General features: G+C 44.5%; 1 protein-coding gene across 4 annotated transcripts in view; it reads left to right on the top strand.

The window, feature by feature from the left end:
* Positions 1-14,649, top strand: part of RAD51C (RAD51 paralog C) — a 132,943-nt gene that overhangs the window by 34,377 nt on the left and 83,917 nt on the right. For 3 of the 4 annotated variants that reach the window (XR_008888710.1, XM_056556876.1, XM_056556874.1), the window contains exons 5-6: positions 5,678-5,809; positions 13,415-13,481. Coding sequence is in view for 3 of the 4 variants with exons in the window: in XM_056556876.1 (XP_056412851.1) it covers positions 5,678-5,809; positions 13,415-13,481 (199 nt within the window). In the remaining variant the exon portion in view is untranslated. The remainder of the gene's footprint in view (positions 1-5,677; positions 5,810-13,414; positions 13,482-14,649) is intronic. The other variant, XM_056556875.1, reaches the window with a different exon arrangement.

Raw genomic sequence — 14,649 nt, 5'->3', positions numbered from 1 at the left:
CAAAGAGGTCCGAGACCCGGAGGAACAGAAAATTCATCCAACTGTACTCACTCGGGTGCAGCATTCAATACCCTGGAAAAGAAAAAACACCATGACAGGGATGGGAATAGGGAGGGTTGATACTCGCCTCCTGTCTTTATAAAATCCATATTTTCCGTCGTTAACTAGGAAAATCTTAAATTTTATGGCAGACAGGAGGCTCGTATCAAATGCATGTTCAAAGTATCTAACAACAATATCACACAAGAAATATTATAAAACTGACATAGAAACATGAGTCTCAGGTCGAAAATAAAACGTACGAAACGTATTTTCCGAAGACCAGTCTGCTGCTTTCATAACGTCAGACAGAGAGACTCCCGCCTGAGCCACCTTGGTAGCCATGGCTCCTCTAGAGGAATGCGCTTTAAAAATGGAGACATCAACCCCGGCAAGGATCATTGTCAGACGGATCCACCGGGATAATGTTGGGGAAGACACCGGACGATGCGGAGTACAGAAAGATATGAGAAGTTGGGAAACAGAATCTGAACGCAAGTGAGTTGTCCGAAGCTCATAAGTCTTAAGACACCTAACCACACACAACTTAGGATGTTCCGTAAAACTCGGATAGAACACCGTTCTTAGATCGGTTTTCGTCCGGCGAGCAATGGAGAAGAGCACACCCCCGGGTGTAAACTGTCTCCTCGACACCTCCAATGCTCGAACATCCGACACACGTTTGATGGATATCAAACACAACAACATGGTCAGTTTGAATGATAAAAACTTGAGAGATAAATCTTCATTATCCTCCCAAGAAGAAAACAACCGAAAGATCAGGGATACGTCCCAGGTAGAATGATACCTAGGAGCAGGGGGACGTTGAAATCGAATGCCGCGCAAAAGACGACACACCAACGGGTGTTTACCCAAAGGTGCACCATCTACATGAGCGTGATGAGCAGAAATTGCGGATCTATACACATTAATCGTCCGATATGCCTTACCAGTGTCAAAAGCCTCAGATAAAAAATTTAAGACTCCGGACACAGGGGCATGAATGGGATCCATCTGTCGTTGTGAGCACCAATGAACCCATAATCCCCAGGCAGATCGGTAAGCCGATCTGGTACCTGGAGCCCACGCATCTCGCATGAGGTCCCTAGCTGATCGTGAAATGCCGATACCAAGGTCCGGCATCCCGAGATCAACCATACCACTAACCGCAACTGACCGGACAACACTAATGGATGCGCGTCCCCCATGGGGTCCAGCAGCAGAGACTGAAACAGGGGACAAATTCGTGGATAATCTATGGTCATCCCCAGAATCTGGGGAAACCAAGACTGGGTCGGCCACCAAGGAGTGAGCAGCACCAGAGTGGCTGCCTGAGACTCCGTCTGCCATAACACTCTGGGAATCATGGCAAATGGGGGAAACGCGTACAACGTCCCCGAGGGCCACATTTGCAGAAACGCGTCCGTGGCCAGAGCCTCCGGATCCGGTTTCCAGCTGAAGAACCGTGGCAACCGTCGATTCAGTCTGGACGCGAACAGGTCTAGGTCCAAAGGACCCCATAGCTCCCAAATTGATTGGAAAACCGACGGATGTAAGGTCCAGTCGCTGCTGTCCATCAGATGCCTCGAGTTCCAATCCGCCACGGAGTTGGAGACTCCCGGAAGATATTCCGCCAAAAGGAGAACGTCCCTCTGGAGACAGAATTGCCAAAAATCTTTCGCAATGTCCGCCAATATCTTGGATCTCGTACCCCCAAAGCGGTTGATGTACCGCACGGCCGAAACATTGTCCATGCGAAGCAGGATACAACAATTTGACCTGTGGAATGCGAAACTTTTGACTGCAAAATAGCCCGCCAGAAGTTCCAAGCAGTTGATATGCAGTAGGGACTCCTCCGGGGACCACTTGCCGCCCGTGGAGGACGAGCCGCAACGGGCTCCCCATCCGCTCAGACTGGCATCTGATTCCACAATCAAATCCGGTTTGGAGGTGAATATCATCCTGCCATTCCAATCCTGGACGTGGCGGAGCCACCAGTACAGGTCGGCGCGGGCCTCCTGAGACAGAGGAATTCTGTCCGCATAAGAAAGACCCTCCGCTAGTTTCTCGGTCTTCAGGCGTTGTAATGCCCTGTAATGGAGAGGGGCCGGAAGAATGGCCTGAACGGAGGCCGACAAAAGGCCCACGATGCGGGCTACCGCCCGCAGTGAAACCAAGTCTCTCCTGAGCAGGGACCTTATTTCTTTGCGAAGCAGTGCAAGCTTCTTGTCCGGAAGACTCAAGATGGCCATGGGGGTGTTCACCATGAAGCCTAGAAACTCCACGTCTTGAGTGGGAACGAACACAGACTTTTTGTGATTGATTAAGAACCCCAAATCCGTGAGAAGGGAACAAGTCCAATCCACGTGTAGTGACACCTGTTGAGGGGATTGAGCCATAATCAATATATCGTCGAGATATATGATAAGTCTCACCCCTCGACTCCTGAGAAGCGCCATAACCGGTCTCAGGAGTTTGGTGAAACACCACGGGGCGGATGAGAGGCCGAACGGAAGACAGGTGAATTCCCACTTCCCGTCGTCCCAGAGGAATTGGAGATACTGCTGGGAAGAAGGGTGAATTGGTACCGTGAGGTACGCGTCTTTCAAATCGATCTTTGCCAGCCAATCGTTTGGAAGAAGAGAGTCTCTGAGCAGATGTATGCCCTCCATCTTGAAGTGGCGATACGACACATACTCGTTTAGATCCCTCAGATTTATGACAGGCCTGTGGCCTCCGTCTTTCTTCTTCACCAAGAAGAGATTGCTGAGGAAGCCCGGTTTGTCCATAGACACCCGGACAATGGCCTTTTTGTCTAGCAAGTCCGCGACCTCTTGGTTTATCAGAGACCTGTCTGCCTCTGAGAAGCAAAGATTTGTCGGCCACCTTGATTGGACCGGTTCTGACATGAAGTCTATCATGTAACCCGATACCACTTGTAGCACCCAAGGGTCTGTAGAAATCATGGACCAGTGGTGGAAAAAATATCGTAGTCTGCCCCCCACTGGGGCCGAACAAACACTCTGTACAGTCCAACCCACCTGTGTTCCTGCCTCTGGAGAACCCTCTGGAAGTACCACGTGCCCTCCAGGGCCGTCCTCGGGTTGGGTAAAAGGGGTTGGTTGGCACGGGTGCAGGTGCCGCCTGAGGTTGAGGTCTGTCCTGCACATACTGGACGGTGGGTCTAGCATAGGGTCGAAAATAAGCACCTCTGCCGGAAGGTCGACCCTTGCCCCTTCCGGCTTTGCCGAAAACCTTAGCGGATTTTTTCAACGAGGATTGCGCCTTGTCTAGGCTGGAGAACAATCCTACGAATTTATTGATGTTTTTAATTAGAGAGTCTCCAAACAGGAGGCCCTCAGCAGATGGGCCCGGCTCTTCGGTAGCTAAGTGTGTCAGTTGCGGGTCCAGCCTCATCAGTATCGAGCGACGCCGCTCAGCGGACATCGCTGAGTTTGCATTGCCCAACAGACACGTGGCCCTCAAGGCCCAGTTTCTGAGGACACCCGCGTCTACCAAGCCGCCTGTTGCCACCGCATGCTCAGCCATGTTGAGAATTTTGGTAAGCGGTCCCAAGACGTCCAACAATTTGTCCTGTACGGACATGAAGGATCTGTCCAGACCCTTCTTCGGGTTTTTACCAGATTTGAGCAAGTATTTAATAAGAATCGGGTCCAGTTCAGGAGTAGCCGCGACCTTGTTGGCCACTGAAGGACGCGGACATTCCGATCGCAACTTGCTGCGGTTACTGCGATCTAAAGGTTTCCGTAGCCACGCCTCCACAAATTTAGCCACCTGCGGCAGCGGGGACCATTCCCCAGACCTGGGATGTTTAATGTCGTCCGGGTCAAAAAATGGTACCCCCAGGGAGTCCAATATGGCGTGCGGATTGCCCGTAGCAGTAGCAGACCCGGTGGGGTCGCACTCCTCCATATCACCTACCTCCTCTTCATCGCCTTCGATAGAAGAGGGTAAAGACACCTCATAGTCTGCCTCAGACTCCGCCTCCGATTCTTCAATGTATGAATCGGGTTTTGACCGCTTAGCAGAGCGTGTCGCCCGTACATCATATTCGTCCTCCCGGGCGTAGGGTCTTAAACCCGATTTCGGGGTGGCGCCCGAATGAGAAGGGCCGCCTGAAATATTTTGTCCATCTCCCACCGTCAGCAATGGTGTGGGAGAGGTCATGGCGTCTGAGCAATGGTGGCGTTTCCTCTCAGACTTACCGGACTTCTGAGGTTCAGAAACCGGATTAGGTACGGTCGCCGCGGACGGCGGACCTGCAGAAACCACTGCAATGTCATTGCGGGATTGAGATACCGCCAATGAGATGGATTTGGAAATGTTGTCATTCATGACCGCCATGGCGGACGTGAGAGCGGATGCAATGGAATTGTTCACTAGCTGGTGAATTTCAGCAGCGGACATAGAATCAGTATGAACAGTATGAGCAGGAATGGGGCCATCCCCCAGGGTCATATCCAATTTATTATCCATCATATAGCACACAATAGAGTTCAGGTCTGTAAAGAGAAAAAGTGGGGTAGGCCACAGTAAGTACTTGTATATAAAGGCAAGGGCATATATGTATATAATATAATAACCGTATGTACAGGAAGGAAAACAGGCGCAGTCCGCTCCGTAACCTGAGGGTTACTGACACAGCTGTCACAGACAGCTGTACGTCAGCAACACGGCAGGATCGCGGCACTGTCAGCGCTTCTATCAGAGCGCTTCCAGTAGCCGTAGTATGCCACGGAGCCCTGCGCGAGTCCCGGCCGTACCCAGTGTTCTAACACACTGTGGGAGGCCGAGCCGCGTATTCTCGCGAGACCCTGCGCGCTCACGTGACGCGCTGACGTAGCGTGTACGAGAAGCGCGCAGGGAGCGAGATGAGAGGGCGGAGACGAAGGGAGGAGAAGAAAGCCGACGTCACCGCAATGGCGACGGCCCGAAAACAACAGGTAGTGAGTGTGAATAGCGAACGAAAGACGCGGAAACCGGCAGGGGCCAGAAAGGGGGGACAAACACAGGAGAAAACAGTGTATTAACGCCAGGGAGGGCGGATACGTCTAGAGACAAAAGTATAGGGAAAAAACCACAAAATAGGGGAAAAAAAGATGCAGAAAGGCCCGGTGTATGAAGTATCTACACCGGGTTAAATAGCACAAAAAGGAAAATCGTATGACAGAACATAAAACAGTGAGATCTGGCACAAACAACCAGACACTGGATTAAATACTTATCTGATGTTAACACTGCTATTGAGCAGAAAGAAAGAGGAGGAGGTGGAGCTGGACTTGGTTAATATGGACTTAGGTGGAAGAGGATTGGTCGGAATGTGGAGGGGGCGTAGATGGTTACTAGGTGACCAACACTCCCCTCTCTTTTTTCTTTGTTATTACATTTCATTGCATTTCTTTGTAACTATGGGCACTTCAATGCTCTGGCCACTCCTCTTTGACTCTTTTGGAAAAAAAATTTCTGGTATGGAACCCACAGAAAAGCTAAATATTGGTCCATTACTCTGAACCAACATAGCTGTATAATCATGTTGTTTTATAGGCAAATTCTAGGTGACAGATTTCCTTTAAAGGGGTACTACAGCGGAAAATAACGTATTTTTTTCTTTTGATAGATCAAACTGGTTATCATTGACAGCATTGCATTTCCTTTTCGACATTCCTTTGATGACCTTTCCTTACGGACACGCCTCTTGAATATGTTGGCACAGCAGCTAATAGACATTGCTAACCAACACAGACTAGCAGTAAGTGCATTAATAACAGCATTACTCCATGAAGATGAAAGAATTTACACCTTCAAGTGAATCTTCTATTCTCAAGGGAAAATTATGACATCTCTGCTGGTCACTGATCAATATGCCCTTTTGGTTATTAGCTTGGAGAATTGTTGTTCTCGGAACATTTTGATTGGCCAGCCATAGACAAAGAGACTTTAAGATGTGACATGAAGCACTCTGAAATTGCTTAGTTAAAATTCCAAGGAAAGCTGGGTTTATCAGAGGCTGAGTTCAAGAAACTGCCCACTGTTAGGACACCAGGGACTATGCACTGTACAACTCACAGGGTCAGCAGTGAAAAGGCTTTGTGTACACTACTGGGTTTCTTGTATTGAATAGCTAAAGGGAAGCATTTACTGTGTTTTGGACAATAATATCCTTATGTGGTTTAACATCTCACAGCTTTCTAGGTCAAATGTGGCCAAACCTGTGTCCTTAAATGGGTTATCCACCATAAGGTGATTTTAGCACGTACCTGGCAGGCAGTAATGGACATGCTTAGGAAGGATCTGCGCTTGTCTTGGGGCTAAATGGCTATGTTGTGAGATTACCATAACACTGTGGCTAGCTTTCTGTGAACGTCTATTTCCTGTTTGACTTTTCTTTTTTTTACTACAAATCCCACAATTCCATCTTCCTCCCTCCCACACATCAGCCACCCCACCCATTGAAACATAAATGAGCTGCATTCATTTAAATCAGTGTGGTTTTCAATCAGGGTGCCTACAGCTGTTGCAGATTGATCTCTCACCCAACAAGCTATCCCTCCACCCATTGAAGCAGACAGGATCCCTGTCATCAGCTGACTAGTGAGTCAGGTCTTGGCCGCATTGCAAGCTGGGAAAAATCTGAGACAACAGTCATTTTGTATGCTGTTAAAAATAAATATTGGAGTGAAAATCACAGAAGAATTGTGAGAAAACCGTCACACACAGGTACAGACACTATATTATGAACTACACTAACTTTACAGCCCCTGTAGCATAGTCAAATAAAAAAAATCCTTGAATACCCCTTTAAGTTTATTAACTCCAGGAACTCATAAAGCAAGGTGTACTGTACAAGTTGCCAGTATTTCTGGACATTAGTCTTATATTTTTCTCTGTTAAAGTAAGTGTTATTCAACTTAAAGGGGTACTCCGCTCCTAGATATCTTATCCCCTATTCAAAGGATAATAGGTAAGATGTCTGAACGCAGAGGTCAGACCACTGGAACCCCCCTCGATTTAGGGGGGAACCCTCTTAGAACGCTGTGGTTGGGCGGCTGTGGCCGTGACCCCTGTGATCAGACATCTTGTCCCATATTCTTTGGATAGGGGAGGACAGGGGTGTGGAAATTTTATAAAAAACTACTTGTCCACGGGACTAAAATGGAGCAAAATCTACTTGTCCTCCTCGCCCTATAATAGCCATAACTACCTACTATAATGATACCTTTAAATTTTTCAATAACATATTCTCCGAACCAAAAAAATATATATACGGTATATTAAGGGAAGTGAAATTGAAATAGTAAAAGATAATTTAGCAGATTTGGTGGTTTTTCTTTTCTGCGCCATTTACCTTGTGGTTGAGGTAACATGTTAGTTTTATACTTTAGGCGCCTGATTACAGCGATACCAGATTTGTATCGTTTACATCATGTTTTACTAATTCTGAACTTTTTCTAATTTTTTTTAATTGCCATTTTTTAACCCCTGTAGCTTTATTTTTTTCCGCATACCAGGCTGTATGAGGGCTAATTTTTGCGCCATTTTGGTATTGATCTGACTTTTTAATCGCTTTTTAACAGTTTTTTCTGGGATATTATAAAAATTGCAAATCTGTGGTTTGGTATTTTTTTACATTTACCGTACGGGACACATAATGTTATATTTTAATAGGTTGTACAATTACGCACGAAGCGATGACAAATATGTTTATTTTTATTATGTTTGCATGTTTTTATATAGGAAAAGGGGGTGATTTGAACTTTTAACATGGAAGGGGTTAATGCAGCGGTCTTCAAACTGTGGCCCTCCAGATGTTGCAAAACTACAACTCCCAGCATGCCCGGACAGCCAACGGCTGTCCTGGCATGCTGGGAATTGTAGTTTTTTAACATCTGGAGGGGCACAGTTTGAAGACCACTGGGTTAATGTGTCTTTCAAACTTTTATTAAAACTTTTATTTATTTATTTAGTTTTTTACACTTTATTACACTTATAGGAGAAATCATTAGATTCCTCAGACAGATGAATAGATTCTATTGAACTCTATTAATCTGTGTGCTCTGTGATCCATTGATAGAGTCTGGTCCAGCCAGGATCTATCAATGACAGAGCAGGACAGGAGGAAGCAGAGATAAGTCCTCCGGCTACCTCCATAATGGATCGCCCCCCCCCTGCGATCGCGCTGCAGGGGGGCGATCCACCCCACTAGCCCACCAGGGAGCATTCACATGTCCCTTTAGACGCCGCTGTTAGCTTTGACAGTGGCGATCTAAAGGGTTAATAGCCAGCCGCGGCGATCGCTGCATGCTGGCTATTAGCGGCGGCCCCCAGCTACTGAGAACAGCCGGGGGCTGCAGAGTATGGAGCGGGCAGGAGTCCCGAGCCTTCTCCATACTCCCCTGTGAGCGCCGCAAGCATCTCCCCGTGCAGATGTGCGGGGAGCGAAGGCAGAGGACGCAGGTCTGCATGGGGAGAAATAAGCCACGCCCCCTCATCTCCCCCCGCACGTTTGCAGAGCAAGAAGCCACGCCCCCTCATCTCCCCCCGCACGTCTGCAGAGCAAGAAGCCACGCCCCCTCATCTCCCCCCGCACGTCTGCAGAGCAAGGGAGAGAAGACAAATAAACAGCTTCTCATCTCCCCTGCTCTGCTTCGGAGGACACAGGCTGCAGAGTATGGAGCGGGCAGGAGTCGGCAGCCGCTCCATACAGACTGCAGATCGCCGCCGCACTTGTCAGGTCCGGCCCTGCTTGCCCGGGCTAAGGGCCGGACAAATTCACCTGCCCGGCGCATAAAACTGCTAGTCCGGTGCGTCGGGCGATAGGAATTCCACATCCCTGGGAGGAGATGTCTGGGGGTGGAGTACCCCTTTAATTTGAATAACACTTCCTTTAACAGAGATGAATATGAAACTCATGTCCAGAAATACTGGAGGGAAACAATAAGTAAGACACTCAACACCTACCTGCATATAGGTTATAAGGGTCCTTCTTGGGAAAACCTCTTTAACAGCCATAATTAATATAGACATTTTTGAGACAGTAAACCCCAGCTTTAGAAGAACACATGGGTGGTGTTTTGTCCCCAAATGTAGTGGAAGGTTCCCTTTAGTGAATGTGGGCAGTTTTAAAATTCAGCCGGTTTAGTATGGAGTCAGTTTGTACTCTGTCCTTATGGATCAAAAGATTATGGACTCCTGAAATATAAAATCAGATGAAAACTAGATATGATAAGGAGTCACATGTATTATTTTGGCTTTAATACACAAGTCTTCTATAATACTGTTATAAGTGCTGATGGTTTGCACTATACTGTATTTGGGCCATAGGTTAAGGTCTTGGGACCACAGTGGCACTTATAGTGTGCTTGCTTACATATTTTTTCTCCGCAGAGACTGTATGGACATGTGTGCTAATGGACACAGTGCATCTAATACAATCCACACAAGACTATTCCTGAAATCTACAGGTTTATACATATATTTTGTAGATGCAGAACGTTTACTGTTGGGTTACATAAGCCACTACTGATATTAGTCCTTAAAGTGGAACTAATAGTCCTGACGGGGACACTACTTGTAGATAAGGTTTTAATATATTTTAATTCTTTAAGCTGAGTCCTTTCTAGTGGAAGAATGTTTTCTACATTTTTAATGGAAATATTTAGAATCCAAATCCATTATCAAAGAATGCGGGTTTGACCTAATAAAATAGTGTGGGGTATGTACCATGAAATTAGGAATCCCTTCTTTCAAGCACATTGCATAAAAGAAAGCTCTCCTGTGTATCCCTGCTGCAGCATTGTAGAAGTATAAATAAAATGTACTTTCTGCCCTCCTCAAAGCCTCCTAAGCTCTTCTACTCTGAATTGCTGTTCTAACAGCCACCTAAATATAGCCAAGCTGTACCAGCAGGCAGCGTAATGGCTTCAGTGCTGGAGGAGTTAACAGCATGATATGCCTGATTAGCTAGCTAATGTGGAAGATATAAAAAGGGCCATGCTTATGCATAGCTTCTGTCATTGCTCCAGTTCAAATACATTTTAGCTGGAAACAACATGCAAGTCGCCTTGCCTGATTGGGCTTTTTGGATACAGCAGATGCCTGCTTTATTCCATTACTCTTCGACGCTCAGATTCTATTTTATTTGTATAATGTATTTATTGTTCCAGAGATAATAACCTGGCAGGTTTTCAAATGAATAGTGCTGAGGTCTGAGCTGGTTTAGCTGAGACTCAAAGAAATAATGCAAAATTGCATTCTCATAACGCTGTCTGCTAAAAGGAACCACACGCCCTTGCCTCAATGTTTTCCATGCTCTCTGCACAAAAGAAAAGATTTGTGTGATTGACATGATCCTTGAAGATACTTTCTCACATAATCTTCACGATTAAACTGCCGTACGATCACCGCAAGAAAGCGCAACTGATGGTGTCCTATTGAGGTCTGTGTATGATACACCGAGATAGATGTCACCAGGCAATGTATTTTCATACAAACCATTCTTGCCAAAGTCTATATAGACAAGCTTATATTCAAGTAGGTGGACTATGCCTACAACCTGTATGTTACAATGGCATTGAAAACAAAAATATTGTTGCCTATAAAATATACCTCCATAAATCCCCTGTTTCTGTGCTATTCCGCGTGAGGCAGTAACAAGTAATATACAGTTTAATGTTGATAAAACAAGGCCTTATTTTACAAGGCAATGTTTTTAGCTATAAAATAGTTACTGAACTGGTACTGTATTTTGTCCCACCATAAGGTGGACGTTAGCCTGTCTTGACAGCTTCATTCGTGCACTAATGGCTGATGGTCAAGAGGGACCGTGGAGTGGTCCAATGGGTTTTCTTGGGTTTCCAGGCCATATTTCCTCAGTTTTTGGCCATATTTTCAGTTTTAAATAGAAAACTTTTTTTATGCAAAAATAGCAATGTAATTTTTTTTATTAAAAATAAAATACCAAAAAAGTCAGATTTTGTCCATCAAAGGCCATGCAAATTTTAAAGGGGTTATCCAGGAAAAAACTTTTTTTTATATATATATATCAACTGACTCCAGAAAGTTAAACAGATTTGTAAATTACTTCTATAAAAAAATCTTAATCCTTTCAGTACTTATGAGCTTCTGAAGTTAAGGTTGTTCTTTTCTGTCTAAGTGCTCTCTGATGACACGTGTCTTGGGAACTGCCCAGTTTAGAAGAGGTTTGCTATGGGGATTTGCTTCTAAACTGGGCGGTTCCTGAGACACGTGTCATCAGAGAGCACTTAGACAGAAAAGAACAACCTTAACTTCAGAAGCTCAAAAGTACTGAAAGGATTAAGATTTTTTAATAGAAGTAATTTACAAAGCTGTTTAACTTTCTGGAGCCAGTTGCTATATAAAAAAAAAAGTTTTTTCCTGGATAACCCCTTTAAGGCTGTAAATATTACCGCCATACATTTCACATGTGTAGTGGACCACCTGGAGGTACCCAAAACATATTTTTTTGCAAGTAGCCTTTTCTTGCAAAAAATCATGTCCTTTTGTATACATTGTCCCCAGAACCTGACTAAAGAGGCTCGCGCATCTGACTTTGACAACCTGGTAGGCTCTACCTATCAATAGGTCTGTCACTTCTTTATAGACCTTTGAGAAACAAATTCCTTAGGATAGCCACAAACAAGATCTTCCCACAGTGAGCTGCGATTACATATGATAGTGATATTAGGGAGAAGATGTTATCTAGGTGGATGCGGATATGGTCACATGTAATCAGTCTACAATGGCATGAGACTTATTTCAAGATAATGCACTATTGACTTCAACTTATCTGCTACTCCTTTCTTTTCAAACTGTATCATGCACTGACAAAAATGGAAGAAGAATGGCCCCCGATCAGTTGTCTTCAGGTGATCAGTGCTCTGCTATGTAGAAACTTATTGGTGTTATATAGATTTACTCTTGGAGCCACAGGCATTCATTTTTACTACATTTCCTGCAAAATAGTACCGGCAGTACCTAAACTGATTCATATTGTCTCGCTGGTGGCGAAATGAACCTTTCAATACAGCTGGCTCCAGGCTGCCATACCGTAAATTTCTGAGGTAATTTTCCAGCTGAAGATCAGCTTTATCGTCTATAAACACAGGGAGAAGAGGGCTGCCCCTTTTTTAGGAGATGAAAAGTGTTTATACTGACCCATTTTACCAAGAATGAAATTGCCAACATTGTTCAGAGACGTCACCTGGTATTTACCGACAGACCTTTGCAGCACGTTAGGTGAACGAAGGCTCGCCTGAATGACGGACAACCAGTGTATGGAGAGGCTCTTTGGGCAGAATTATGTGGTGCACTCTATTTTATCCTGTATGTAGAGAAGCCTATGTAGGAGTATCTTTGTATTTGGTTTTATTATCACTGGACTTGTACTTAAAAGATGCCTTTCTGTGATACTCGCTTGTCCTCTTTCCAAAGTTGGGCAAAAAAAACATGTGTAAACATGTCCTAAGTGTTACCCTAGAAAAAGCCTCAAAATAGTCACCAGTATACAGTAGGAGGGATACTGGACCCCTATTAATGTAATCCTCGCATTGATATTAAACACTCTCTCTATTGAGCAATTGCATGAAATCATAAAATGTAACTTTTAATAATCCAGTTAAAAAGTCCTTGGACCAAATAACTATTGTATTTGGTCCAAGGACTTTTTAACTGGATTATTAAAAGTTACATTTTATGATTTCATGCAATTCCTCAATAGAGAGAGCGCCTAGCAAAAACCTGTTTATGACACAATGATAATGTACAAAAGTTTGGTAATACTTTTTCAATTTTTAATAAATGTCATATATATTTTGTTAATGGGCTAAAAAAAAAGTCTACAAAATAAAAATAAAAGCCATTATTTAGTATAGAATGCATTTTTTTGCACTTATATTTTTTAATAACAGAAAAAAAAAACTCCACATATTAGGAATCTTTATGATCATATTAACGTGAATCATTCATTTAAGAGGGTTTTCAGTGTGAAACATGCATGTATAAGAAACTGAAAAAGTAATGCTAAAAATATTTTTGTTAAATTTTATATCCCTAATTTATATTATTTATATTTACTGCAAACAGTGGTTATGTACTGTAAACAGTGACAAAAAAATATTTAAATGTGTCTTTCCAAGGCCTCATTCAGCCCCTTCATTCGAAAGTTATGGCTGCTTAAATTCAGAGCTAGTCAATAAGGCCAAACAGTAGGAGGTTGATAGCGTAGCATTGTGTAGTGTGATGAATTCAGAGGCTACTAAAATAACTGACGTCTGCAATCTTGATATAACAGGCATTTTAGTTTGCTTGATAAACTGATGTTTGTTCTGTTTTTTAGGTGGTATTAACCAATCAAATGACCACAAGAATTGGATCTAGCGAGTCACTACTTGTACCAGCTTTAGGTATGATACAATTTTCACCATATGCATTAAAATGTGCTAAAACATCCTAGTTTGCTGACTGTAATCTTCAGCATAGCACTATGAATATTGTAAGTTTTTTGTGGATGTGCCTCTCCCAGTTTGTAATGCTCGAACGATCAAAGCCAAAGCAACCAGTTACCTGTGGAGTGCTTCTGTATGGTGCAATATATCCTCCTTGTAGTGGAGAGTACATCCATAACGTGTCATGTAATAGATCAAGCCGCAATTATTTTGTAATACTGGAGGCACAGTATGTACCCATGTTGTACAGGTGTGCTCAAGGCCTAACACCCCTTAAAGGGGTATTCCAGGCCAAAACTTTTTTTTATATATAAACTGGCTCCGAAAAGTTAAACAGATTTGTAAATTACTTCTATTAAAAAAATCTTAATCCTTGAAATAGTTATTAGCTTCTGAAGTTGAGTTGTTGTTTTCTGTCTAACTGCTCACTGATGATGTCACGTCCCGGGAGCTGTGCAGCTCCTATGGGGATATTCTCCCATCATGCACAGCTCCCGGAACGTGACATCATCATTGAGCAGTTAGACAGAAAACTTCAGAAGCTAATAACTATTGGAAGGATTAAGATTTTTTTAATAGAAGTAATTTACAAATCTATTTAACTTTCCGGAGCCAGTTGATATATAAAAAAAAAAGTTTTTGCCTGGAATACCCCTTTAACCCCTTAAGGACCAAGGGCGTACAGGTACGCCTTTGCTCCCTGGTACTTAAGGACCAAGGGCGTACCTGTACGCCCGTGGGAATTTCGGTCCCCGCCGGGCGGGGATCGCGCCGGGGTGACTGCTGATATCTATCAGCAGGCACCCCGCGCAAATGCCCAGGGGGGTCATTAGACCCCCCCATGTCGGCGATCGGCGCAAATCGCAAGTGAATTCACACTTGCGATTTGCGCCGATTCCGGGTCATACGGGTCTATGGTGACCCGGTGACCCGGAATAGAAGGGGGATCGCGGGTGTCCTAGACACCCACGATCCCCCTGTAGCGATAGGAGTGAGGTGGCAGAGTTGCCACACCTCCTATCTCTGCTATTGGTGGTCTAGACGCGACCACCAATAGCAGATCGGGGGCGGAGGGGTTTACTTTCGGTTTCCCCGTCCTGCCCTCCCACAATAGGCGGGGCAGGAC

Source organism: Hyla sarda, chromosome 2 (genome assembly GCF_029499605.1).
Source record: "Hyla sarda isolate aHylSar1 chromosome 2, aHylSar1.hap1, whole genome shotgun sequence".
NCBI lineage: Eukaryota > Metazoa > Chordata > Amphibia > Anura > Hylidae > Hyla > Hyla sarda.
The sequence above is the reverse complement of the archived record's forward strand: the minus strand, read 5'-3'. Positions and strand labels throughout refer to the sequence as shown.